At 37.9% G+C, this 27,273-nt stretch overlaps 2 protein-coding genes across 5 annotated transcripts in view; both read left to right on the top strand.

Moving 5' to 3' along the window:
• LOC149727116 (uncharacterized) overlaps nucleotides 1-27,273 on the top strand; it is a 52,034-nt gene that overhangs the window by 9,513 nt on the left and 15,248 nt on the right. The window contains exons 1-38 of one of the 4 annotated variants that reach the window (XM_089889779.1): nucleotides 7,979-8,481; nucleotides 9,149-9,293; nucleotides 9,632-9,815; nucleotides 10,164-10,387; nucleotides 11,304-11,454; nucleotides 11,763-11,922; nucleotides 12,175-12,408; nucleotides 12,980-13,145; nucleotides 13,371-13,478; nucleotides 13,905-14,021; nucleotides 14,289-14,400; nucleotides 14,789-14,877; nucleotides 15,046-15,158; nucleotides 15,518-15,645; nucleotides 16,020-16,314; nucleotides 16,794-16,960; nucleotides 17,203-17,271; nucleotides 17,415-17,531; nucleotides 17,623-17,744; nucleotides 18,153-18,258; nucleotides 18,532-18,657; nucleotides 19,175-19,377; nucleotides 19,654-19,806; nucleotides 20,148-20,241; nucleotides 20,539-20,691; nucleotides 21,093-21,235; nucleotides 21,531-21,608; nucleotides 22,479-22,640; nucleotides 22,963-23,107; nucleotides 23,431-23,580; nucleotides 24,000-24,162; nucleotides 24,531-24,690; nucleotides 25,108-25,284; nucleotides 25,617-25,810; nucleotides 26,009-26,085; nucleotides 26,290-26,429; nucleotides 26,736-26,843; nucleotides 27,099-27,258. In XM_089889779.1, coding sequence (XP_089745905.1) covers nucleotides 9,160-9,293; nucleotides 9,632-9,815; nucleotides 10,164-10,387; nucleotides 11,304-11,454; nucleotides 11,763-11,922; nucleotides 12,175-12,408; nucleotides 12,980-13,145; nucleotides 13,371-13,478; nucleotides 13,905-14,021; nucleotides 14,289-14,400; nucleotides 14,789-14,877; nucleotides 15,046-15,158; nucleotides 15,518-15,645; nucleotides 16,020-16,314; nucleotides 16,794-16,960; nucleotides 17,203-17,271; nucleotides 17,415-17,531; nucleotides 17,623-17,744; nucleotides 18,153-18,258; nucleotides 18,532-18,657; nucleotides 19,175-19,377; nucleotides 19,654-19,806; nucleotides 20,148-20,241; nucleotides 20,539-20,691; nucleotides 21,093-21,235; nucleotides 21,531-21,608; nucleotides 22,479-22,640; nucleotides 22,963-23,107; nucleotides 23,431-23,580; nucleotides 24,000-24,162; nucleotides 24,531-24,690; nucleotides 25,108-25,284; nucleotides 25,617-25,810; nucleotides 26,009-26,085; nucleotides 26,290-26,429; nucleotides 26,736-26,843; nucleotides 27,099-27,258 — 5,382 coding nt within the window. In that variant the 5' untranslated portion in view covers nucleotides 7,979-8,481; nucleotides 9,149-9,159. Of the gene's footprint in view, nucleotides 1-7,978; nucleotides 9,294-9,631; nucleotides 9,816-10,163; nucleotides 10,388-11,303; nucleotides 11,455-11,762; nucleotides 11,923-12,174; nucleotides 12,409-12,979; nucleotides 13,146-13,370; nucleotides 13,479-13,904; nucleotides 14,022-14,288; nucleotides 14,401-14,788; nucleotides 14,878-15,045; nucleotides 15,159-15,517; nucleotides 15,646-16,019; nucleotides 16,315-16,793; nucleotides 16,961-17,202; nucleotides 17,272-17,414; nucleotides 17,532-17,622; nucleotides 17,745-18,152; nucleotides 18,259-18,531; nucleotides 18,658-19,174; nucleotides 19,378-19,653; nucleotides 19,807-20,147; nucleotides 20,242-20,538; nucleotides 20,692-21,092; nucleotides 21,236-21,530; nucleotides 21,609-22,478; nucleotides 22,641-22,962; nucleotides 23,108-23,430; nucleotides 23,581-23,999; nucleotides 24,163-24,530; nucleotides 24,691-25,107; nucleotides 25,285-25,616; nucleotides 25,811-26,008; nucleotides 26,086-26,289; nucleotides 26,430-26,735; nucleotides 26,844-27,098; nucleotides 27,259-27,273 lie in introns of those variants that run through there. The other 3 variants (XM_089889778.1, XM_089889777.1, XM_089889780.1) reach the window with 3 other exon arrangements.
• On the top strand, nucleotides 2,274-4,029 carry LOC149727118 (noggin-2-like). Its single transcript, XM_089889808.1, has one exon. It carries the CDS (start codon nucleotides 2,846-2,848, stop codon nucleotides 3,503-3,505), a length of 660 nt encoding a protein of 219 aa, XP_089745934.1. The 5' UTR covers nucleotides 2,274-2,845; the 3' UTR covers nucleotides 3,506-4,029.

Below are 27,273 nucleotides of genomic sequence, written 5' to 3'. Positions count from 1 at the left end.
CAGCTCAATTGTTTTCAGCATTCCGTAATAACAGAGATATGGTTCATGTATGCCCCTGTAGATAGGCAAAAGCGGCGACGATCTTTTAACGAAATTCTCAGCCGGCAAACCAAATAAGCAGAGCCAGTGAGTCGCGCGCCGGTGTTTACATTTTCTCCACCACAATCGCGACGTTAAAGGATTATGCGCTCAGCACTCGAAATGTCGTTATTGCTACGCCGTCGTCCAAGTTGAACAAGCAAATTCGCCGAAAGAATAACAAGCCTAAGCCCCTTTGATTTTTGCAAAGTGCAAATGGAACTGCAATGCGAAACTTTACGTGCAGTAAATTATGACCGTTTTTAACCGTTGCAGATTTCTGTAAATGGTCTGACTTTGCCTTATACAAGTTAGCTGATCCGTGCCAGCGGGGTCGTCAGGCTTCCGCATAGTTGGCCATACTTGGCGGCTAATACGTTATTTAGCAAGCCTTTAGGTTTACAATCGACCATCAATAGGCCACCTTCGTGGCTGGCGGTGGTTTGGCGTCGAAAAAGGTTACAAAAACAAGGTCGCAAAATCCTATTGATTCGTCAACTGGTTTTATGCAACATTAAGCGTATCGTCAGCGTGCCATACAAAAAAAGCCGGAAAGAAAGTACAGTACCGCGTACTGTGTAACCCTGACTATAATACCCATAAACACGGCAATGAATTTGGTTTTGAAGTTTTGACAGAAAATCCAGGTGGCAACAAAAAAACAAACAATGAACCGACGCGGATAAGAAACCTGGTCTTGTATTAGTGAAGTTTGTGTTAGCTACGCTGTCTGGTAATCCCTGGCAGCCGGCATGCAAATACGTAAGGATCGAAATAACACGACCGACGTGTTACTTCCGATGCAGACTGGCCTTCAACTAGACAATAAACCACAACGGTACTTTACTTGTTCCGATTGGCGTGTTTTCAATTTCCACACTTACTGCGGGTGAGAGCGTAAGGTCGTTATAATACTACAAAGGTCAAACATTCGTCTGCTGGTTAATACAGATTCCAATATTTTGGCAGTCCCGGTCTTTTGAAGCGGGTTAAATTTTTTCCGCGGTACGCATTTTGATTGGGGTACTTGGGGCGGATTAGGTGTAGCGCTCCCGTGCATAAATTCGGCGCTCAGATTACGATGCATGAAATGACACCGGTGAATTCCTATAGTTCGGGTTCCGCGAGCTGGCCAGGGAACTGCGGGCTCTTTCGACTCGAGAAAGCCCCAGCCGAGGTGGCGCCGTTCTACCGAGCATTCGTTCCGGAGCACGCGAGATTGCGGAGGGTAAGAAAAGGCGATACGGGGGGAAGGAATTTCGGACTTGCTTTAATTAAATCGCGTCGGGGTCGCGGACGATTTTGGGGGTCGTGCTCTGTACCAGAAGCTGCTAGCTTAAGCTGATCAGCTGGCGAAGAGGTCTGGTTACGCTACCGTGACGTATCCGAACGCTAAGAGGCGTTTAGGTAGATGATCCACAGCACGTCAGTAGTGATTTAGTCGTGTGTTGTTTCCAACTGTTTTGTAAAGTCAGTCTGTCAATAAATGTTAACGGAAAGTCGAGTCGGCCGAGCGAGTGAAGTTCTAGTTTGTGCATGGGCAAACCAGGCGTCATAGAAACGCAAGGTTGAGTGTAAACAAAGCGAACGAGCACTCAGAAATGCCATTCATTTCCCGAGCGCTTTTCGCAGGGAATCTTGCGGGGCGCCGGCGTCCGCAATCTCGCGAAAAGTGTCACTTTCTGCGCGGCCGATTTTTTTCATCTGCCTTGGCGCCACGGCGAGGCGGTATTTAGCCGGTGAGAGCGGGCCGTGATTGCTCAATGGCTTGTTGTTCCAGTGGTCGTATTGTGTGGCCTTGCGGTCATTTCGGTTTTGGTAGCGTGCCAGTTCGCAGTTATTTACGCAAACCTGTGCTGCATAGATTGCAAGATCGGCAAGCGATTGCGATAGGCGCGAACTTGAACAGGAAGCTCTTGCCGTCTTCTCATCTGGACTCGGAACCCATATGCGCGGTCGAGACGGACAAATTAAGCATATACCAATGCTTGCTCTTTTTGCATGAGGTATAGATACGGCAGTCGACGAAGGAAATAAAATGCTGCGCTTATTCGGCATTTCAGAAACGCACAGGCTGTAAAAACCAACTAAACCAGCGACGAAGGAAGGCAAAAAAAGGAGAGTGTCGAGAAACAGGAGAAAAAATAAAACGCAGCCTTGAGTTGCTTCGAAACATCGGTCACAAACCAAAGCTGTTACTCAGCCAACGCAAGGCGTAGGAAATTTAGATCACAGAAAATGTTCTCAGTAAATTTTGGAGATAGTATATAGTTCGCAAGTTATAAAATAAAAATCCTATTTATTCGCCTTTAGCTGCAGAATCTTTATGAAATTCCGTATAACGTAACTAAAATATGGGAAAACCAAACAGTAGCGAACCAGAATATATGCGGTGCCCGGAGTAGAAAAAGTTGTGCTTACCGCGTATACCTCACGAACCGATGAAGATAAGGCAGCAACATAATAAACTGGATACGAGATAGATTTGGTATCGGGAGTTAAGTCAATGTTTACATTACCAAGTAATATCCGAAATAACTTCGAGAACCAGTTGCTCAGAGCTCAGTTTCGAGAACGGCGGCCCAGCTACCGTTGCTCTGGAATGCAATGAACTTTCCAAGTTTCGTTGTAAAAATGTTTATTCGTTTTCGGTTGTTTTGTGCCTTTAGGTTTAGTGGGTATAGTATAGAATTTAGTATTAAAATTAATCAAATATTTTATTTGTGCAGATTTTTATTGTAAGAAAATTCGGTTAAAATTATTCGAGATGAATTTCGCTACTTGTTTTGCTACTTTAATGACGTGGATTGCCATCTCGGGATCGGGAATTTTATTCGTTGTCGGCCAGCATTACAAGCACCTACGCCCGCAGCCACACGACAAGTTACCCCTTCAAGATATCCCAGAAAATCCGAACCCGCTCTACAACCCCCGGCCCACTGACATCGATGTACGAAAGCTACGAGCAAAGTTAGGAGTCGATTACCTGCCTAACTTCATGTCGCCGCGAGACCCAGGAATCGTGGCCGTACCCACCGTCCATGTTAAGCAAAAGCCTCGACCCACAGCTGCGATCCGACAGGTGTTTCGACGACTCACAAGGAATAAGTTTCCACGCCGGATGACCAGGCGAGTTATGAAGCACAAAAAGGTCATTCAATACTGGCTTTGGCAGGCGACATCTTGTCAGGTGCATTACCGATGGAAAGACCTTGGAATCCGATATTGGCCACGGTTTATCAAGGAAGGTTACTGCGACACGACCCAGTCGTGCTCTATTCCCGCGGGGATGCGATGCCACCAGTCCGGCCAAACGAACCTTAAAATCCTGCGCTGGGTTTGCCAAGGAATCTCCGAGCAGAAGTATTGCTTATGGATTGAGATGCACTACCCGATTATCAGTGAGTGCCGTTGCCAATGCCCTTAACTCGAACCGACTGCACCCCAAGTGCTTAACATTCCGACGACGGTCAGGGCCGTGGCGTATACAGTTCGACGTCGCGTCGGAAGTTGCCACGCTACGCTAAATTACCCAGAGAAGTGGGTACAGTTACCGAACGAGCCGACCCAGTGCAATCAACTATTGTGGAGTACATATACCTACCTAATATACTTACAGTGTACACAGGTCGGGTGACCGAACTTATACGCGCATGAGAGCGATTCTAACGGGCTGCAGAAGGACTTTAAATGTCGGACAATTTTTTTCCAAGACACCAGCCCGAAAGCTCATGCTGTTCGATTTTTTATCCCCGCCGAGAGTTTCTAGTTTAGTCGATACGTTTATTTATTGTGATTCATCTGTCAATCTGTTTTCGGTTCGGAAATGTATTAGGGTTTACTAGACCGTAACGTTACGGATGTATAGCCGATAAAAATTTACTTTCATTTCAACGTTATCGTCATTTCACGTCCGCCTTGGCGCCTCCTAATAAATTGGCTCGCATACCATTTTGGAATTTGCCTTTTGCGTGGCTCACCAAACGAACGCCCAGTATCAAGCTGGTAAATAAGCGGATTGCTTAAGATTATAGAAGAATGAAAAACACCAGAAGGGAATAGTCAAACATGGGCGAAAGCCCGAGTTCTCGCCGCCGAACCCTGGGGTGCCGGCGCCGGTGTCCTGCTGCTTCAGCCGCCACGTTCAATCGATGTCACATCGAGAGGTCGTCCGATTTCGCATTGACTTCAATTGCGTTGCGGCGAGCGGACACTGGCCTTTTTGTCGCTGCAAATTCGACAGCAAGGCTCCCGCCGGACGGGAAGTTCCTGGCTTCTGTTATCCCGAATTCCAGCATGACCAAGTAGCGAGCGAGCGAGCGAGCGAGCGAAAAATTACGGTCAAATCAAACAGCATGAATTGGCATTGATGGATTAACGAGTCGTAAAAACAAAGCGCGAAAACAAATCGATTGCTGGACGGTATTCTCCGGGGCCTTTTTGATCGCCGACTGACTGGGCTTCCATTATACGACGTTACGGCTGATTTGACTGGTCACAGTAGGCAACCAAAAAAATATGTCACCGATTCGTTATTAAACGGCCAGTAACCTAATTACGTCTAGCGAATCGAATTAAATGCCCTCGCCGTGATAGCAGCAGCGCGCATACCCACGGAATGTCCACGCCACAGCAAACAGCATTCGTACATAACGCAAACCGCCAATAAATGTCATAACACAAAAAGCGCTCTCCCGTAGGCTAAATTTACTGGATGAAGTATACGTTCTCTTCAACGTATTTTACCTCGTTGCTTATCTGCGTATTCTGGTCTGTTTAAAACGCACATTCCTTCGTAACGTCACGTTTTGGACGCATCGTAAACCGTAGTCTTATACCTTCTTATGGGTAGGCTTGAAATTATTAAATCGCGAACACATTATGTATAAATACATCGTCGTTTTTTCTCATGTTTCATTTTGAATTTCCTTTTATGTCTTATTGGTGTTCTTCAAATCTATTACTTATCGCGTCGTTTTTTCCATATACGTGCAAAGAATTCGTACCGTATAGTCAGCGGTAATAATAATTATTTCAAGTACAAACAGTGTCATTGCTTTGGCTCGAAACATGAGATCACGCCAGTAAAACTATTCAGCAGATCAGGTATCCAGTTACTGTCCAATAACGGAGTGGTATTTCGCGAATATGAAGCAGGAGAATAAAACGTTACCAGAAAAGAGATCCATCATCGTCGCAAAATTGATTTATCTTGGTAGCAATGCCTGCCACCCATGTAGGCCTATGCTTAACCTTCAAAGCACCCTTGACGTATCATCGGGCCCAGATCGCCCGCGATTTTGGCCGGCCCCCTTACCTACCTAAGCTGCAAATGGCGCGTCTTAAGCCGGCAGCACGGGATTTTCTCGCCTTAGAATAACACGCAGAGTTCTCGCCCGCCGTTTTCTGTCAGCACGGTGAGCTATAGCGTCGACAGGTGCGCATATTATTGGCGCGGATAATCCGACGGTTTCGAGCTCGAATGCGAAGAGGGGTTTCTGTTTTACTTGCTTACGCCACGACCCTACTTCGAGGAATATTAGTCACAAAATTTTGTCACATAAAGCACGAGGCCGTATTATTTGGTATCCAAACAAAGCTTTGCTTCCATTCGGCCACTAAAACAATATTTTGTTAATTCTAAAGTTGCGAAAATCGTTAAGTGTCCATGAGCAATCTAAACTGAATGCTCGCACAAATTCTGAAGTTTTATGGAATGTTTCTATTCGTAAGCTAGCAGGAATTCCGCACATGGGGAAACTTTCTATAGGGGGTAACTTTATTGTTGAAAATCAAACGCATTTTCTTCAGAAGTCGAGTTTTTTGAATGCCTGATCTCTTGCTCATTGAATATTGTGCGTAAAAACGCAGCAGGGTGCAGTCTACACCGTCTCCGGTCGTTGTACCCATCTCTAGCCCTTCGAGGAAGCCCAACTCTGTCATCGGGACATTCACAACGAACAATAAAGCGTCGGGCAGTGCAGCGGAGGAAGCGGTTTTGAGACACGCTTTGTCACCTCTTGAAGGGGGTGGTCCCAAACTGACGACCACTTAGCTTAGCACAAAGTAGTAGCGTGAGCTATGTTCCCACGTTTTCGCATCGACCCGAACACCCACGACCCGGCGCGTTTAAAGGCAAAGAACAAGCCCGACCCGGCCCGGTTCTGTAGCGAAATTGCGGCAGAAATATCAAGGATTGATTTTCACGAGTCTCTGGCTCCGGATAATTAAATCGGGGCCGCTTGGACACGGAAATCGAACTCTCATTACTCTCACATTAACGGGGTCGGGACGTGGCGTGTTATTTGTTGCCAAAATCTCATCTTGAAAGTTCCCGACCCCTACCCCGGACATATGAACCGCAGTGTCAATATCAAGTGAATGACTGTAACATTGCGCCCCGGTCATCCCGATTTGAGCGCCTATCGTCGTATCAGATCGTTCTTGGGCGACTTGTGGCCAGAATGGGCAATTATTCCGTCCTTAACCTCGCTCAAGGGCTCGCATTATACAACCTAATCCGACAGAAAGCGGCCGATACCATCATTTTTTTCACACGTCGATTCTAATTTACCTGCAATTTGTGCCGAAGCCAAGCAGCGAGGGAAGCCTGTAAAGCTCAATGTGACGGAAAGTCGTGAAACCGTCTGCTGGTTCGGATCAGTTTCACTGTAAATTACCGGGTGCACCGCTACCCCCTTTCTCCAGCCGCATCGCGGAGATAACGGGCAATATATACTCCTTCTCGGCCGGATACGGCGGTTCTCGATCATTTTTTAACCGCTTTGCGATATTTCTAACCATCAATTCCGCGGCGGTGCGTAAAGACTGCCGCCATGACGCAGTTGCAGCGAAACAGCATCTCCCTGGGACAGTGTACGCTGCACCTGATTTCGCGTTCAGCGGAAAATATTGACTGCGGTCACTTCGCTGTGAAATAATTGCCAGACTCCTGTTGATTATAGGGTTACCATAGGCGGGGAAATTGCGTATCCACGAAGAGCTTTCCAATATAAAGGGGTCCATAAATTTAAAGCGGAAGGCAGATAATTCAAAACAGGCCTGTGAGCTATCTACTTTACGACTGGGAACTTAAGTATGGAATATTAAGTTACAGCCACACACTCTCGTTTCACTCCTTAAGCGTTCTGTTAAGCCAAAATTTGCGCCCCAAGCTGTAATTTGGTTGTAAGATTCGCGCAATAAAAACTAAGGGCCCGAGAACCATATTATTATCCAGCAACAGAGTCCTACGTAGAAGGGTATATATACACAACAAAAGAGGATAACAGGTTAGGCCTACCCAGATGTGCTTTTCGGCCAGTAGAAACTTTAGTTAAAACAGCTTTTCATAAAAAACACATAACGAATTAAAAAGAATATCTTGACAAAAAGATGTTTTTTAGAATAGACTTGCATTTTTTAATTTTTCTTACTGTTTTTTGAACTTGTATTATTTGCTACGCATTTACATTACTAAACTAGGTTACAGAGCTAGTAACCTATGGTAGATATGTTGACTCTGACGTGTAAAGTGTATGATTTGATTGCAATTCTACTGCAGCACCTTTTCAAACTCCACTGGTGTTTATACAAAGCAAACTCTACTGTTGTTTCCTATTTTCTATAGCCGAATTAAAGGTTATTTTATATACGTTTTTTAATCTTGACTTAAACTGATGTTTTTTTGGGAATTATTCGTGCGTTTCTTTTATTAAAATAGTAGCCTATCTCACATTTTTTGGTACATGCAAACAAATACCATTTTAATTAGGTGTTACTTTTTATAAGGTAAAATGTTGCACAGTTTTATATAAATATCAACTTCAATTAATTCTTGTTCGCTGCATTCGTGAATCGTAAAAGCTTAGCTGCGCCACCTAGCGAGTTTGTAAATATAAAAGCAACAGTCGTTAAAATCTCAAAATACGTTTAAAAAACTTTTTTTAGTTAAGTGTCTTAAGATTTCAGTACAGTCTGCCGATAAGGTTGTCTGCAATGATAACATCAGAGTCTGTGTATAAACACGTTTATATAGGGACTCTGGATCACATGGCTTATAATAGAACCTGGCTTGGACTTCACTTGAATTTTGAACAAATTGAAATTGCTTACGTGTTTTCACCACACTTTTTGCTTTATACGCCCTCTTGTAATTAAACTTTCAGCCAAGCATTTCGCCCCCAGCAATTTTAATAAAGAACTCTGCGGTTCAGGGGTCATGAGAAAAACCTGGTTTAATTTCCGGCAACTTTGTATCCTGGCGCAACCAAAGAAGCTGACGCTATTTGCCACGCACTTCAGAATGGAAAGTATGGCTGGCACTTCAGGACTTGCCGCACGAACTTCTCAAACAACGATTTGAGTGGCGTACTCCGAATTCGCTACACTTAAATACAGAAGGTAAGGGTTATTATAGCAGCACTACATGTACAATTAAGATTTACTAAATAGGCCAAAAATAAAGGATGTCTATATTTACAGGGTCTAAATTACCAGTTTCGTTAATTCAGTGGGTCTGCTTATTTAACACATGGGACTATACAAAGAAGACGGAAAAATTTTTCCGCTAGAGGCGGTAATTATTTAAATTAAAAAATACGAAAAAACGAACAAAACAGCACTACAAAGTGTTAGTAAGTGTAAAACAAATTAATTAAATAATAAAAATACCTTTCCAAATACATAAAACACTAGTAAGAACATATTTCCCACATTAGGTCGGTTATATACGCTCTTTCGTTGTGTTAACTGTCGTCGAGTCTGTGGTGTAGCGGTTTGCGTGCGGTCGTAAACTCTCTTTGTTTCATTTTTACCGGGTTCGAGTCCCGCACAATGGAATACTTTTTTTATCTTTTTTTTTCAAGTTTTTTTTTGTTTGACGAGTTTGGGGTTAGGAGTGGGAGGTTAGGGGTTAGGGGTTAAGTGTTAGGGGTTAGGGGTTTATATCTTATGTGTATAAACCGTGAAACTAACTGCTCCCCATAAAATAGAGAAACGAATTTGTCATCGCCTCCTAGCGGAAAATTTTTTCCGTCTTCTCTGTATAGCTCCATGTTTATTTAACAAGCTTCCTGAAAAATGGAGAATTTTAAAGTCACTTCCAGTGAAAAGACAAAGGCTGCTCATGAGTCGCTAAAAAGGGAAATATATGAATTAAAAAATGAGATTGAAGAAGTGGAAATGATGTATGGAAAAAACTTTCGCCCTATGAGGTATGTCAGTTAAATATTCAGTTTATTTGTAACTGTGGACGCATGGTGCTACACTGTGTTATAACAACTGTCATTGTCCTGCCATTTGGAGATATATAAGTTACATCCATTCATTCATACTACAACCCAGTGGTCCCTAATGGGATGTCTAAATTATTGATAGGCTAAAACAATCACCACAAAGTTACATGGTAACTTGTAAGCGGGTATGAGGTGTGTGAAACAGTACCTTTTTTTTAACGACTGTCTTTGCCCCGCCACGCGAGAACAACTAATTTATATACATTTATTTATACTATTTACCTCAAAAAATTAACCAAGTAAATTTTGATACACAGTTCTGTATCCCCACCCCTGAGTGCAGAATATTTTCGGCGCGAACGCGAATTAACAGTGGGGAAAATTCTTCAAGTCAGTCTTGCTCAGCCACTAAAGAACCAAGGTGAAGTTATGATGGAAGAATTAGAAGCAGCTCTTAAATCTGATGTTACAGAGAAAAGTCTCCCATTACTCCTACATCAGGTTAGAAAGATAGGTTATGGGTTCAAGGCTTGTGGCTTCTACTGCTGTGGACGCATGTGTTCTTGGGCAAGACAGTTAACGGCAATTGCTCCAACCCAGTAGTCACCAATGGGTTGTCTAAGTCGTTAGCCATACATAAACAAACAAAAAATTCCCCACAAAAATAGTTACATACTGAGTTAAATACTTGGTAACTAGTAAGCAGGCACAAGGTTTTTATATAGGGATATTTTCTCAAATACACAGTAAATAAAATATTTTATTTTATAACCTATTACAATTACCTCGTACACATGCTTCCATAGTACATTAATATATATATATATCTTAACAAACAACTCTACACAGTTCTACATTGATCGAGTACAGTCTTTGATCCAATGCAAGCATCTGCATATGCTGCGTTGGTGTCGGTTTTGTGAACATACGGATACTATAGAACGTTTGTTTCCAATATATCGCCAGCGATTGGACCTAATTGAGGCTGAATACTCTGACGCAAAAGCTCGCGCCCAGCGACTTTCTGCAGCACATCATTCCTTTGTTTTAGGAGATAATAAAGCAATAAAGAGGTATAACTTACTTGTAGTCTTAGAAATTAAACTAGATTTTCCTGTTTTTACACCGAACATTAGTAATATCATATTTTCATTTATAAATGTGTTTTTTTGGTAAGAAATTGTGTTCCCCTTTAAATATTGTGTTGCCCTTTAAAATCAAATTTAATTATTTACAGAGGTTTTTATGTCATGAAAGTGGCAAGTGCTGTTATAAATGCGACAACTCCCATTTTTTTATGTTAACTCCCATTTACTTTTATTCCAATTATTCTGGTACAAATGTTTGTTAATTGTTATTCAAGTAGGACAATAACTTGTGTGCTAAAGACTTAAGTTTAACTGATTGACATGTTTTAATGACTTCTATACAAGTCGACTACAGCCTTTGTGTCTCTGTATTTTAATTAAACAAGCAGTATCACGTTTCAATTAAATGCTCTTTGTCTCGTTTTCAATTGCCCTAAGAAGCCAGCGAAAGTCATAATGATATGAAAGCTATTTGTCCATTGACCATTATCTACCATTATTGATACTGTTTTAAGCACTAAACGAGCCCTAACTTGAATATTTTCGGAATTTTGTAAATTCTTTTCAATATTAATACAGTTGTTGTAGAGACTGGACAATGGATTTAATTCATAAGTTGTTTAGATTTGAATAATACAAAACCTAATGATGATATTGTGTTGGTACACGTTAGTATTGTGCTACACCATATGTGGTATATTGTTATTGATTTTTTACACAAAACTTTTATTATAATCACATGTTACCATGGAGTAAAGTTTTTTTTGAATTTTGAACAAAATCTGGGATGACATTGTTGAATAGCATTAAAGTCTTAGTTGTCCAACATGCGGAACCTTATTAATTAATGTTGCAAATGCAATGAACTTATTATATACTCTACTTTATATTGTCTTGCTAGCGTTCAAATAGATGATGTTGTGATTTTTCTCCGTTGGCTGATCAGTCATCTACATTCCACTAAGAAAGTTTCATCTTATATTAAAGTACTTCATTGGTTACCATCCATACATAAGAACAGCATTGATCTGAACACAGCTCAAAAATCAGACGTAAGAAAAGTTTTGTATATTTTTATGTCATGAAAGTGGCACGTGCTGTTATAAATGCAATAACTGAATGAATTGATTAATGTAACTTGCTTTATCCTCGCATGGCCGGAAAACGACAGTCGTTGAAACATAAAACAGTATAACACGGATGTTTACTCTTGGAAAAGCTTTCTCAAAACTTGTATTGCCTTGTATAATTTAGTAACATCTGTATTTACGTATAAGTAAAAAATTAAAATGAAATCAAAATGTATGCACTGAAGAAATTCAAGACCTACCCCTCGTAAAATTTGCTTATTTTCACACAGGTTGAGGTGTCAGGTCCAATAGCATTTGATGCAAAATCATCATGGAGGAACCTGGCATCTGAATCAAACTTCTCCTTCCTCTCAAGTCACTCGTCAACTCGACCAATCTCAACTCGATCCAACCAAGCGTCTGTCACCACGTCAAATCTCGCTTTTTCCGGTGAGGTTTAACTTTTTTAGATGCTGCTTTTGGTATCTTTCTATAAGGGAGTTGTCATGTATGTGAATGTAACTTACTTTATCCTCGGTACCTGAAAATGACAGTTGATAACTTATAACATGGTGTTCTGTGTCATACACCTTGTACCACTTAAGTAATTTTGCGGGTGTGTATTTATTTTGTGGCCGACAATTAAGAAAACCCATTATTCCAAATCATTCAAAATTCATAAATCACTTTGGTTTATCTCAGGTTTTGTTTCCAACGAGGCCACACTAGGGTTACCTACACATGCACTTGAGTTGCCCAACTTTCGTGACCAGCTTGAGTCCCTGACATCGGAATACAGGATCCCACTTCGATCGGAACTTATCACATCAGCTGATGAGATGGAATTGTTTGGTGCTGTAAACAGAAGGTTTAAAACACTCTTTAACTGGCAGCAAGAGTGTAGCACATACTACCAGTATGACACTGTGCCAGAAGGTAAGGCAGTTGTATGTGCCATGTGGCAGTTTAATAGGTTTTCTATTTTATTCTTTGTGGATGGGGTACTTGCCATGGACCTGGGATTTAGGCTAGATTGGACCATTACCTCAACACATAGAAAGCATAATAGGTTAAGGTATTAAAAATACAATCAATTAAAGTTAATTGAGTTTTAAAACAGTCTTTTTTTAGTCTTCTTTGAATTACAGATTATTGCATATAGGGACAAACAATTATAAAAATTTTAATTCAAAGACATAGACACAAAACATTTTAAATGCAGGGAAGGCATGGTTAGTTAGACTAGTATTCATCTAAAACAAATTGGGTCTAATGGTTTCTGATTAATGCAGTGCAGAAAATTCTACGGTAGCCCTGCCCACCTTTCCACCCCAGGTTTTAAAAATGCAGGGGTAGTTAGTCACACAATTCTATTAATCAAATCTAGCTTATTGATTGTAATGTTTACTAATCAATACAGCGTAAATAACTCTAGGGGAGGCCTGCCTACCTTGCTACCCCAGGTTTGGTGCCTATGTTTAGGCTACTGTATTAATATTTCCCATAGGGAGAGACTACTGGGGTGTAGATGGTCCCAGCCACTGTTTAAAGAAGCCAAGTAACTGGATCAAATACATTCGTATCAAACCACACAGTAATGCTAAGCAGGTGCGACAAATGACTGCGTTAAAACAAACTGGGGATTATGATGAGCTCTTGAAATCTCAGAACAAGTAAGTGTTTTTTTAAATATATATATATAAGTAGTTTTTTTAAATATATATATATATATATATGTAGTTTGGGGTACGTCCATTTGATAGTATTGGAAAATAAAACCTGAATATATGGGATATTTTGTAGCACCAAAATTGATTCCAGGATATACATACAAACCCTGGATACCCATGTTAGTTGCATATGCTGTAAAGTTAACCACAACTTTTTGTTTTTTTTAGCTTTCTTTACGCAACAGACCATGGAAGGGTTACAGAGTGTTTAAAGGAGCATGCACTTGCTGTGAGGGAACCTCCAACAGTAGAAGCTATTGGTTCTACCACACACAGGTTTATGAATATGAATTTAACCCTTTTTTTACTGGTGTGGAGGGGCAATGTAAGTCGTTATAACAAGGGTGATCTGTTTCATACGCAACTTGTCAGCTTACTAGTTACCACATATATATAACTTTTTGGGAAAATATTTTTTGGGAAGAGTATTTTTTAATGTATGGCTTACATACCTATGGGGGCTACACAGGGTTGGGGAAATTACCTTGAGGTGTCTTGCCAAAGGACACAAATACGCCCACAATGGTAGCAGCACAGCCAGCAGAGTTGATTTGGTTAGCTGACAAAATAATTCAGTAGGCTAGGCTAGCTGAGGTTCATATTAGCAGAAAATTGTAAGTAGAAAAAAAGAAAAGTTGCTTGCTTTATATCATTGAAGGACAATTATTAGTTTTTCTTAAAATTCCCTGTTATACTTAATAGAAGTGGTACTTTGAAATCAGCATCAGTATGGCAAAGAATTTATGAAACAGCAGATAGGAATGGATCTTCTAATGATAATGATGAATGTACTACAGAGAACCAATCCACTTTGTCCAGGTAGAAACTACTTTATCTTTTGAAAAGGCCACAAAAAAAAGGCTTTTATAATTTAGTATATATGTATAATATACTGGAGTTTATTGTTTGTTTCGAAATATTGTAAGTTTTTTTGTAAATAAATCACTAAAGATGGTTTGAGTTTTTAAACCGATACGAACGAAATGAAAGTTATATCATATCAATCGACTGTCATGTTTATATTGAATTTGACCAGAAAATCAATGTTTTATATACATAACTTTAGCATTTTTGATGCTGTTTTAGGTTTGGAAGCAAAAGTAAGAAACGTGATAGTTACGATTATGCAAACACAATGCAAATGCTTGGCCTCGATGAAGGAGATGATGCGGCTAGTCAGGATCCTACTGTTATACAGGTATGGTGTGTATAGGTACGTGGTACTGGTGATTCAGTCACAAATTTACAATAATGGATAGTATCCTTTGTGTAGTTGGCATACTCTGGCCTAAACTTCGGTTTGGTCCATGGCTTTCTATACTGTAGTATAGTAAGCCATGCCCTGGCCTAATGGGCTAACTCTGGCCTAAATTTAGGTCTGGTCCAGGGCTTACTATATTGTAGTATATTAAGCGATGGTCTGGCCTAGTGGGCTAACTCTGGCTTAAACTATAGCCCTAGGTATTACAACACGCATATCTTTTATGACTTTCACCATATACTGCATTGAGTATAAATATGCCTATTTTATGGTTTCCAATATTTGCTGCTAAAAAAGACCAGTTTAAAACACTATTCACTTTTAGGGGGCCTACTTATCGTTTCTACATTTGCGACATCTTAAAATTCGAGACATGAGGCGGCAGTGTCTTGCTATTTTAAACTATTTTAAAAGGTAAGTTAAAAGAGTTTTTTATTATTCTTTATTTAATATGTTTGTGTTCCATTTTTTTACATGTATAATAAAAATGTATTATATTGTATTTTTTTATTCTTAACTAGTATTTATGTCTCAAATATGTTTTAATTTATATGTGTTTAACAAAAAAAATACTTTATCTAGTGTTGAAAGAACAATTACGATTTTTGATGGTGGTCTGTCACTGGAGGCGGAAGAGAGCAAGAAAAGTGAGAAAGAAAGTTCAGCCAGCGAGAAAGAAGACAACAAGAAAAAAGGTGATGAAAAGTTACACAAGCCAAAATATTGCTGCATAAAGTTTAACTCCTCCTGTATATCAATACTACTATAAATCCTTTATCCTCATGTGCTAGGGCAATGACAGTGGTTATAACACGATTGTTTTGTTTCATACACCTTGTGCCCGCTTTCGAGTAATCTTGTACGTAACTTAGTGGCTAATTTTTTTTATAGTGTATGGCTGACAATCTGGACACCCCATGCAGTCTAATGATTTGGAGAAATTTTTTTTTAAACATTTCTTCTTCTGCCTACAATAGCGGCAGTGGAGAGCCTTGAACTTGTATCCTCTGTACTATATCTGAGCACTCAACTAAGTTTCTGTTTTAATTCCTAGGAAAATCAGGTAGTAAGAAAAATCAAGCATCTTATAACCAGAAAGTTGAACAAGCCAGTGGTGGTAAAGGACACAGTCGTGGTATCGGATCACATCACTACATGCATAATACACCCGCTGATTTTAAGGTAGAATATATAATTGCATTTTTTGTATGAAATTCTAATTTTTTTTCTTCTGATTTTAAGGTACAATGTACTTTATTATTTTGTACGAAATATCGAAATGTACGAAATATTTAACTTTAAATAGTTTGGCTGCTTGAACAGTGGTTTTTATTCTGTACCTAAACTTCTTTTTTGTTTACTTGACTATGAACCTTGTCGTACAGCATGAAAGGTTATGGGATTTAATATTTGGGCAGCCATAAAGTTAAACATATTTAACAAAGTTACAGACGTGGTAACGCGTATGCGGGCACAAGGTGTATGAAACAGAACATCGTGTTATAACGACTGTCGTTTCGACCGTAAAAAGACGCTACATTCATTAATTTATTCAGATTGATCAGAACAAGTTCATGGAATTTAACGGGGTTGAAAATCATGACGATTTTTACACCCTGGACCCCGAAGAGACAGACCCAGTTGATGAGGGGGTAGGAGGTGACGGTGGGGTCGGACAAGGGTCAATTACTGCCTCGTCACTAAGAACAGGGTCCCTAGGGTTTGGGTCTACCCCCCATGTTCAAGACCAGAGAGGGTATTACATAATATATGAATCAGCTTTGATTGAACTTAAAGAACTTGAGAAGGAACTTTTGCTGATGGCTTCACAGTTTATACACAAGGATACAGGTTTGTGTGCGGATATATTGGTTGATTCTGAGATTTTATATTAAAACGTACCAGAAAATATGTGTTTTATGAACCTTATTATATTAAAATGGTCTGGCGCTGTGGTATAGAGGTTATGGGTTCAAGGCTTGTTGCTGGTACCATTGTGAGTGTATGTGCCCTTGGGAAAGACGCTTACAGAAAATTGCCTAAATAAAATACAAGAAAACATCACCCACAAAGTTACTTATGTGGTAACTTGTAAACTGGCACAAAGTATATAAAAACAAAATACCCACGTTATAACCACTGTCGTTTCCGGCCACTGGGTTAAAGTAATTTACATTCATTCATATATACATTGTAGAAATGCTTTATTTATGTTTAAATACAAACATAACAGCCCATTTATAGGACAGAATTGTATTCATTTTCATATGTTCCGTTTGTGTTAGAAAAATACATTCTTTTCACAAACTGAAAAAGCATTTTATTTCCAGAAAACAGATCTGTGCACCGCCGTTCATCACCAGAAAGAGTACAACGTCGCCACGAGGCGCCTGGTGAGGTTGACATTGCATCGTATGGTCATCGTGAAATTGATAGATTTGCTGTCATACTTGATATGTGGACGTGTGAACTTAACTTTTTGGTCAACAAGCGAAAAGTAAGGCAGGATTCAATAAATGTTTTTTTTTATCCTTGAAAGTCGTTATATCCTTGGTGTTTTGTTTCATACACCTCGTACTAGCTTTCAAGTTACTATAAAATTGAACAGGAAAAAAACAGTTTAAAATTTTTCAGTATTAAATGCATCTCGTGTTTGACTTTTAGTCAAATGCTCAGTGAAACAAACATTAAATTTAACTTAATTCTTTAACTAAACAATAAATACATCATACCTTCCAGCTACTAGATTGCTACTTAGAAGCTTATCAAAATACGTTTGATCCAGTTGAAAGACAAGATATAACACAGGTTTGCTATTTATTTGGAATCTGTATCTTTAAGTTACAATAAAACCTAACCACTGAGCTAAAGCGCCGTACCAAAAGCTAATGAAAACACACTATGCTCAATACTAAAAATAAACATTTGTAAAAATATATTTTTTTTCTCAGATACTGACTGACATATTACACCAACGACCACGTTATGACTTCACCCACGATTACTTTATTCGAGTTTATAGAAACGAGTGTGCCTGCCTCAGATTACGGACACTTCTATTGACACAGGTGAAATATAGTTGGCTAATATTGTGTGTTGATAAACATGAAGTTTTGTTAAAAAGTAAGAAAATTTACTGTTAGAATATTTTTTTTACAGATACTGTCAAGTCACATAGATGATTGCCGTACATACGTGAAACAAGTAACTCGTCCCAACCATATGCTTGGTATGCCCCTATCTATTCCTAACAAACAAGAAATTGCTCTCAATCTTTCAAAGTAAGTTAAAAATATCACAAGCAAAACGGCTGTCTGGAATTTTTAATGTTTAATACAACTGTATAAACCTTATTAAAATGTTCAATATGTCATTACAACAGCTGGCCAGTGCTGTAGCAAAGTTGTTAGCAGGCGTATCTCTGACCCAGAGGTTATGGGTTCAAGGCGCGTGGTTGCTACCATGGTGGGTGTATGTGTCCTTGGGCAAGACATTTAACTATAATTGCTCCAACCCAGTGGTCACTAATGGGTTGTCAGCCACACAGAAAAAATATTCACCCATAAAGTTACATACAAAGTAACCCGTAAGCTGGCATGAGGTGCATAAATCAAAACACCCATGTTATACTGACTTATTTTCCGGCTACATGAGAATAAAGCAACTTTCATTCATTCATTTATTCACAGGCCAGCATTAAAACACCTTGACATGGTAGAATTCCACCCAACACTGGGTGTTGCTGCTAACAGAGTATATGAAGCATTGCGTGGCACCATGCACGATCTAGAACAGGTAATAAAATATTATTTTATGGGAATGAAAGATATATCTCTTTAGTTACGATTAACTTTCAAAAACACAATATTTCAATTTGGAAATTATATATAAACTGTAGGCCAATGTAGAAAATATTTTGTTTTAATAAACAGTTTGCACCATTCTGGAATGATATTTTGTTGCCCAGAAATCCCCTTTAAAAATTTCAATGCAAAAATGCATTAGTGGGCTTAACTTATATGTTTTAGCCATAACTGGCAGTGAGCATGAGGTTCCATTTCCTTTCAGACCTACCGGCCTACATGCATGAGTGAACACATCAACCTCGAAAAACAAGCGTTGGAGTTAGCACAACGTGAATGGAATGGAATGTTGGATATTGGAGCCTCATATCCTGCACAGATACAAAAAGATGTAATTTAACTTTTTAAATATATTTGACTGTTATATTCTATATGGGTGAGATCCTTGTCAGGACCTAGCATTAAAATCAGAGTTGGCCCATTACCCTAACATCCAGACTGATTATATAACATGTAAGCATACTCAACCCTGATTATTATAAAACCTATGGATGCCAATGTATATATATATAATATACCCACAATACATAAACGAATCTATCCTTGGCCAAGCTATAAAGTGGAGAAATCCTATACGTTACCGTTAAATCCCTTGCCTACCTTCTGGAAAAGAACAGGCTCTAATATTTGATAAGGTCCATGTCGTAGAATTGCCCTGGGTGTAGGGTAATGGGACAACTTTGGTCTAAATCTCAGGTCCCATTGCGTGCCATGCAGTAGGATCTCACCCATATAGAATATGATTTCTTTTGCATATGTTTTAATGTATTGTTGAATAATAAGCATACTAAGGTAAAAGTTACCCAAAATATGCAACACAGCTTAATTTAATACAATCTTTTTTTTAGCTCTTCTGTGATGCTTTTGTTGAAGTCCCTTCCTTGGTATGTGATGCTGTGCAGGCAGTACTTGCGCAGGAAATTGAAAATTCTGCGACAAAAATTGCTGACTCACGCTCTGTTGCCATGGAAACATGGAAAAAATCACTGGAAGTAATTCTTCTGCGTCATCGATTGATTGAGGCGGCAGGAGAGACAGAAATACTTGCAAGGTAATTTTTTTATTTAGTTAAATGAATGTAAGATATTTATCCTCCCGTGGGAGACCAAAAACAGTCGTTATAACACGGATGTTCTGTTTCATACGCTTGTGCCGGTTTATGAGTTATTTTCATATTTAACTTTGTGGATGATTTTTGGGGAGGATTATTTTTAGTTTATTGCTGACAATTTGGTAAAACCCATAAAGAACTACTGGGTTAAACCAATTATATAAATACTACAAATTATATGAATAATGATGTATATAAACTCTATATTACACACAGGTTATATAAGCAAGCATCATCTGAAATGGGATTTGAAGAGTTTCACATGTACTTGAGACTTGTTCAGTTTGAATTTGCAAATCGTAAAGAAAAAGTTGACCCTCACCCTTCTACTATTACTAACTTTATACCAGATGACATCAGTGCAGATAGGTAAGCTATAAAGAAAGCATAAGTGTTGCCATATAGTTTCTATATATTTGGTGTTGTGACACAATGGTTATCACGCCTGCCTGTAACCTAGAATTTAGGGTTCAAGGCCCACTTCTGCTACCATTGTTGGCAAATGTAATCTTGGACAAGACACTTAACAGCAACTGCTTTACCAAGTAGTTACTAATGGGTTGACTAAGTTTTCAGCCATACATAAAAATAAAATATAAACAATTTTCCTCAAAAACCGAACACCTGTGTTATATTGACTGTTGATTCCCTGCCACGCAGGTGTAAAACAAATTACATTTGTTTATACACAAATATATTAAACCTTTCAGGTTTATACCACAACATATGTTGCTTGCTATTCAAGAAATGGATGAAAACCATTTACCAAAGTTCTCATTTAGAACCAGGGAATCATTTATACAGGTATGTGTCTTTAGATGTTTCTTAAAACACACATGATGTATCCTACCGTTGCGGGGTTATGTGACCTTGGACAAGACACCTAATGGCAATAGATTCAACCCAGTGGTCACAAATGGCCTGTCTAAATCCATACAGAAAAAAAATTCTGTACAAAGTTACATACGTGGTAACTGCTAAGCTGGATCGCGGTGTATGAAACGAAATACCCCTATTAGAACAACTGTCATTTTTTAGCCACACCAGGATAAAGCAAGGTACATTCAATCATTCAATTCCAACCCTCTTTTTATTGTTTAGTTTGTGGATTCGGATAGCTGTTTAGAGAATATGCGTGTGGTTGTGGCATGCCAAGTGACGCATAAGAATGCTCTTACGGTTGCTATAACGCAATCAAACAACTGCTCACAATGGAAAGAGATGAAAGCAGCTTCACACAACGATACAACTAAAGTATGTATAATGGTCTATATTTCCTTTTATTTTTTGGTTGCCTTTTAATTTTTATTTTTTAAGACACTGTGTATTTTAATGCTGTGGCATAGATAAGACCAGGGTGGCCTAAACTTTTTACTCATAAAGTATTGCATTTATTAAATGCTACTCTATGGTATATTTCAAGTCCTAATACAAGGATGCACATTGCATGTTTATTTACTCAATTTCTATATTTACTCAAGGTATGTGTTTTAAATATAACACAAAATCAGATAAAAACTTCTACTTTTTTTAGTGCTAAACTAGTACTATAGACCAAGTCGAAATACAAAGTTGCAAATTACATATTTACTTAGTTTCTATATATGTACTTGTGTATAATACACAGTCCTACATAAAAATCATTATTTTCCCAGGGGTCTGAGACACGTAGCAGCCACAGTATTAGTACTACACTAACACAAGGCACTGCCAGGTCTGGGGCAGCCTCACCCAATATTGGTAGACGTGGTCACAGTTATGCAGGGAAACTAAAGTTTGGTTTTGACAAGCAGAAAAGGTGAATCCACACAATATGAATATATCATTTGTATTTATCCATGTGAATACAATAACAAAAGTCATATTTATTAATATGGCGATCAGAAGAGAAATAATAGTAAAAGAAACCCTATAGTAAACTCACACTGAACACTTTATCGTTGTGACCTTAATTTAGCAAAAAATTTAAATTGACTATATACAACCTTGTTAAAAAGTGTTTTATGAAGTTTTAAATGTTTTATAAAATTGTACAAAATTTTTTAAAGTTTGAAAAAATAAAAAAATAAGTTTGTAATTGTTTTACAAACTAGTGTAGAGAATGTGGGTAAGAAGCCCAATTTACCTGGGAAACATGTCTGGTTTCATGAAGATACGGTTGAAAAGCATTTGTAAGTTTAATGTGATGGGTATATGCATGCAATAGTGCATGGGAACCAATATAAAATGCATGCATTATATTTCATGGGTGAAATTCTACAACAAGGGAACTGAGATGTAGTACAAAGTTGACCCATTATACCTAAGCATGCCTCTTTTCTTTGGTTTACAAATTTTTACATAGAACAAAACAGAATACATAGCACTTATCAGTGCTTCCAGTTATATAAGTAATCTATCTGGGCAGTACAGAGTTAATTTGGAAACTGCCACTGGCAACACTGTGAAACTGCCCAAAACTGGACGTACTTCAGGGGTCACCAAAAGTAATTGATTTTACTGCATACATTATACTTGTAAAGTTAGGGTTGGGAAAAATTGTTACAGGATTAAAATAAGTAGTAAGCAAAGTTTCAAAAACCCTGCCGTAGAAAAAAACAGTTTATATAAATCTTTGCATGTTTTAGAAACCACTTTTCCTGTAATATTTCATTTTCACTATTAATATATATTACCCCATTCTTATTTAATATCTTCAGGGTACCCAAATTTTGCATGAAAGGTCTAGATTAGTCATTTGTATTGCCAATATATACAATGCGCTGGGCGCATACTTTTATGTACATATATGTCCTTGTGCAACACTTAACGACAACTGCTCTAACTCTTTAGTTCTTTATCCGCTGTCTAAAGTGTCAGTCAAATTCAAAAAGTAATCACCCTCAAAGTTACATACATGGTAACTCGTAAGCGGACATGGGGTGTATAAAGCAGTACACTAATGTTATACAACTGTGATTGCCCTGCCGAGCGAGTAAAAAAAAGATTATTTCAATTTTTTATATCCATCTAGGTTTTTACCATTACATCACATTTCACAGGGCACAAGATGCTTTCATATCTATCCAACTAGAAAAGACAGGTCCACGGGATGTAGTAGTGAATGCTTTCATTCATAAAAAAGAAACCGCAGGAATGACCATGAGAAAACCTGGTGAAATTGAAAAACTAAAACGTACTTTTGTCACTGACTTCTGCAAAGAGTAAGCAGTTAACTATTTATTTCATTGGTGGAAACTTTTTGTAACATTTAGAAAGACTACGCTGCAGTCATTTTTGTCTGTGTGTTTTTGAATCCTCTGTTTTAAAAAACAAATTTTCTAATTTTTTTTTAAATATAGGGAACTTCTAAGTTTTGTAGTCTTTTTTCTAAATTTTCTTGAATTTTTCTCTTATTTTCTTGATATTTTCTCTTATATTTCTTTAAATATAACTTAAATATAGGAATAGGAAACAATATTATTTCACCTTTTAAAAAGGCAAAGTACTACAAGACCTTAAAACAGTATTTTTCTACCTATTTAGAGTTTCATTCCGCATGGGTCTACATGCAATGAGATCACAGATAATAGCTTGTTACTCCAACATATTAAGCGCGTTGGAACCTTTTCCTTCTACAAGGGATAATTACTTTCTTGTGGGGAGACCGCATGAGAAAAAAAGGAAATTGGTGAGATTTAGGTTTAAATCATGTAAAAATTGTATATAACCATATATTATACTGCAAGGGTAAAGTAAATTCTAGCTACCATTTGAGACTGAATGCGTTTTATATTGTTGTCATTGGGCATATGTGACCTGTGAAAATAAAACAATGCAAAAAAAACTCACAAATAAAAAAAAACAATGAAAAATGGCCAACACAAAAAAACAAAAAAAAACGACCAAAAAATTATGTACACAAAGTATTTTAGTGGCCAATATATTACTAAATGCACAAATGTATTCAAAAATACCCAATTCATAATGTCTCATTATGTTTATTACAATCAGGATGATGTGTCAGCAATGATTCCTGATCCAAAATCTCTCCATCGAAGACCACGTCGTGTTTTATCTCCAGATGGAAAATCTTTCATGAACATTTGGTTCATACCTCATTACACAGAAGTGGTGATAGCATATAGGAATCTTGATTATGAGGTAAATCATAGTAAAAGTCTTGTGCCTTATATGTATTACTTTGTGGTATGACTATAGATGACTGGGTAATATCTTTTTTATATTACAATTTTAATTTATAGTAGGCTAGGGTAAGATTAGACATTTCCTTTTATTCTTTTTCTCATCCCATTTAGTAGTAAACAAAGAGTAATTACAGGATTGTATAACTGTAGCCCTGCAACTTAAAAAGGGATAGGCCTGGCACTCTGGCAGTAACAACCTATATATTCTATTCTTGTTGATTTTTTGGCTCGGGTAGAAAAAGGATTTTTTTGGGCAATAAAAATGAATAAAATTAACATTTTAAACAACATTGGATCCAAAAAGGTTACATAATACCAGGTAGCAGAAGTAACAGAAAATAATCTACTACATATTACTGTACATATTACTTACAGGCCCAGCAAGAAGTTTTATCAACATGGTTGTTGATTGCGTCATCACTTCATGACATCATCCTATATTTATGCGCGCATGCACGGCTCGGCAGTGCTCGTCTGAAGCAGCAACTTGTGGACCAATCAAATTACAGCGTTGCTGCAGACTGGGGCGGGGCAGAAGGTATTTGGATTTTTATTATTATGAATTTTTAGTGTCTTGATTGAAATTTTAGTAAGTGTACTTGATACTATTAGTCTGTTTTTTTTGTATCTTTTTTGTGTAATTTTTCAGAAATTTTAATAAGTGTAGTTCTATAGATTTTTTTGTGCATTTTTTTCGAAACTATTTAGTGTATTATAAGTGTGAAAGGAATTTTTCTGAGTTTTTTTTGGTAATTTAAAAAGATCGCTGTTTTAACTGCCATATGACAAGACATCATTAGAGTTTTTCGGTAAGTAGCGTTTCCATTAACCTACACAAATAATTTTCAGTTACTTTAAATAACAAGTATAATATACTTGACAGCAACAATTTTAAATAAATTCCAGGTGTTGGTTCAGAATTGAGTGAAATTCAGCAGCAAATTAACATTCTTAAAGAAGGAGCTTTCCCCTATACCAAAGACCCCAAACAAGTAGCCAATCTACTTACTTTAAAGAAGGAAAACTTTTTCCTGCAGTTTGATGCAGCAGTGAGGCATGCTATGAGGTGAATTTACTTTTTTTTTATATGTGAAAAAATGTTTTGAATTAATAAATGTGACTTATTTATCCTTGTGTGGCTGGAAAACAATAGTCGTTATAATCCTGATGTTAATACCCCTTGTGCTTGACGTTTTAAATGAATAAATAAATGTGACTTATTTAAACTCGCGTGTTGGGGCAACGACAGTCACTATAACATGGGTGTTCTGTTTTATACACCCATGTCCATTTATAGGTTACCGCGTATGTAATTGTGTGGGTCACCAATTCAGTACAAAAGTGTGGACAGTAATAAGTTTCCCTTTCCACTGTATAAACAAAGACTGTATAACTCTAGTAGAACAATTTTTTTTAGCATTCATAGTACATTTTCCCAGCCCCTGCTACATATCAACATGTTTCAAGTTACTTCTATCCACAGGGAAACCTTCCTGGCCACAGAAAACCTTTCAGCTTTCCACTCCATCAACAACAACATGCATTTTGCTCTCCCATCTCTCAGCAACATCACCCAGGGAAGCTTAACTTGCTTCATCCGGTGTCCGGAACCTCTGGATGCGGGGACTTCTGATGCAAAGAACCTCTTCCCATGGCTGAGGTCTCTTAACAAATTAAAAAATTTACTTAATTTTTACCATTAATATTTTTTTGTTGAATTTTTAAATGTTTTTTGTAGATATTTTTACATTAGTTTTTACATCTTTTTATACTTAGCTTTGTGGTCCAACCCAGCGGTTGCTCCAACCCAGTGGTCACCAATGGCTTGTCTAAATTGCCAGTCGTACAGAAAAACCACAACCGCAAAGTTACATACGTGGTAACTCATAAGCGAGCATGACATGTATGAAACAGAACACCCATTTTATAACGACTGCCCTTTTCCTACCACGCTGATATAAAGTTTCATTCATTCCTCTTATATTCTCATAGTTTCCAATGTTCAAACGGCCACCACCCAACTGCATACCCTCAGTATTGGAAAGATGTAGAATCATGCACACAACTTTGTTTGGCTGGTTTATCCAACACTGAGCGTCAATGTGCTAATGGGGAAATACTTGGTGTTGCTTTGCTGTTACAAGAAGTTTTAAAGGGAGGCACAGCTGCACTAATGGCATTAGAAGGTAAAAAATTAAAAAGTTAAACTGTGTTTAAATTGCATTGGATTTGAATTTTTTCATGTGGAATTTTACTGAAAGTATTGTAAGATATAGAATTAAATGAATTTTTTTTTTATTCTTGAGTGGCGGAAAAATACATCTGAGTTGTAAAAACACTTAAAAACTATTGCAATTAAGAACAACTTTTACTTTTTATTAAAGGTACTGCTGAAGAAATGCCCAAGGGATTCTTAATGTTATGTCATGTTGGTAAAGATGGTCGCCCTGATAGTGGAAAGGTATGTGTTGCTTTTTTAGCACAAAATCTTGGTTTTTAATCCTCTTCTGAAAAGGGTATATGTTTGGCACTGACCATTTTGGTATTATGGCACAAAATGTTGTTTTTTTCATAATTTTACTATAAGGGATTTAAAAAAAAAAATATATATATCTCTTATAAAATTTATTTATTATACCCCCCCAAAATTTATATATGTTTTTAGACACCACCTCCACCAAAAGCTGCTCCTGCTCCAGAGGAAGAAAATGAAGAAGAAGAAGCAAAGATGATAAAACCAAAGGGGCCAGAGATAGACCCAACTAAACCTCTTTCCAAAATGGAGAACCCACTTGAAGCCTACAGGTATGGCAGTGCCTATTTTCATTTTTATCTTGCCCTTTTTCCATTTATTTTAAATTTCCGCTTGCTTGTATGTTGCGTTACATTCCCTAATGAAGTCTTGCGGTATGGCAGTCGAAACGTCCAAAATATATTGCGATTTTTTTACCAGATGATTCGCTGAAAGAATATTTACATTGTACTTGATAGCTAGAAAAAAGAGAATAAAAATAAGTCCTTAGCCCCACCTACTATACAATAAATGCTGTTTTCTTCAGAGAAAAATAAAAAAAATCAAGTTTAGTTCAATAGATTGCCACTTGTTCCCAGGCTCATGAACTGCTTTTTAAAACTTTGGAAGCAACTAGAACTTCTCAAACTGAACTGGGGGAAACACAAGCTTCATATTGAAGATATAAATTCTCCTGAACTGTTCAGGTAATGTATGCAATACCCTGGGTGTTGGCCTTGCTGGGTTAATGGGAAAACTTTGGCCTAATTTGGAAGTTACAGGTATCACTGTAGAACCCCACCCATGTTAAATGCATATTCTAAAGTAGTGGTAATGAATCATTTTTTGGCTGAATTGTAATGTTTTCTGGCTCACTGTGTTTACCCATATTGAATAGATAGTCAGAGTTAGAAAAAACATATTCTTATAGTTTTTTTAAATTTATTTCCTTTCGTACACAGAGACTTTTCTCACATTTTCCGATCTGAGATTATGGCTCCCGTGTTCACAACTATGGCTCGGCAGATGGGCCATCTTGACCAATATGACGACGCAGCTTCAGATGATCAACCAATCAGCAACCCACCTGGAGCTCCAGAACTTGCTGTTCGTGCTAGACTGGTATGACTGGTGCTG

The sequence above is a fragment of the Ciona robusta genome, chromosome 12 (genome assembly GCF_009617815.1).
Source record: "Ciona robusta chromosome 12, ASM961781v2".
Taxonomy (NCBI): domain Eukaryota; kingdom Metazoa; phylum Chordata; class Ascidiacea; order Phlebobranchia; family Cionidae; genus Ciona; species Ciona robusta.
The sequence above is the reverse complement of the archived record's forward strand: the minus strand, read 5'-3'. Positions and strand labels throughout refer to the sequence as shown.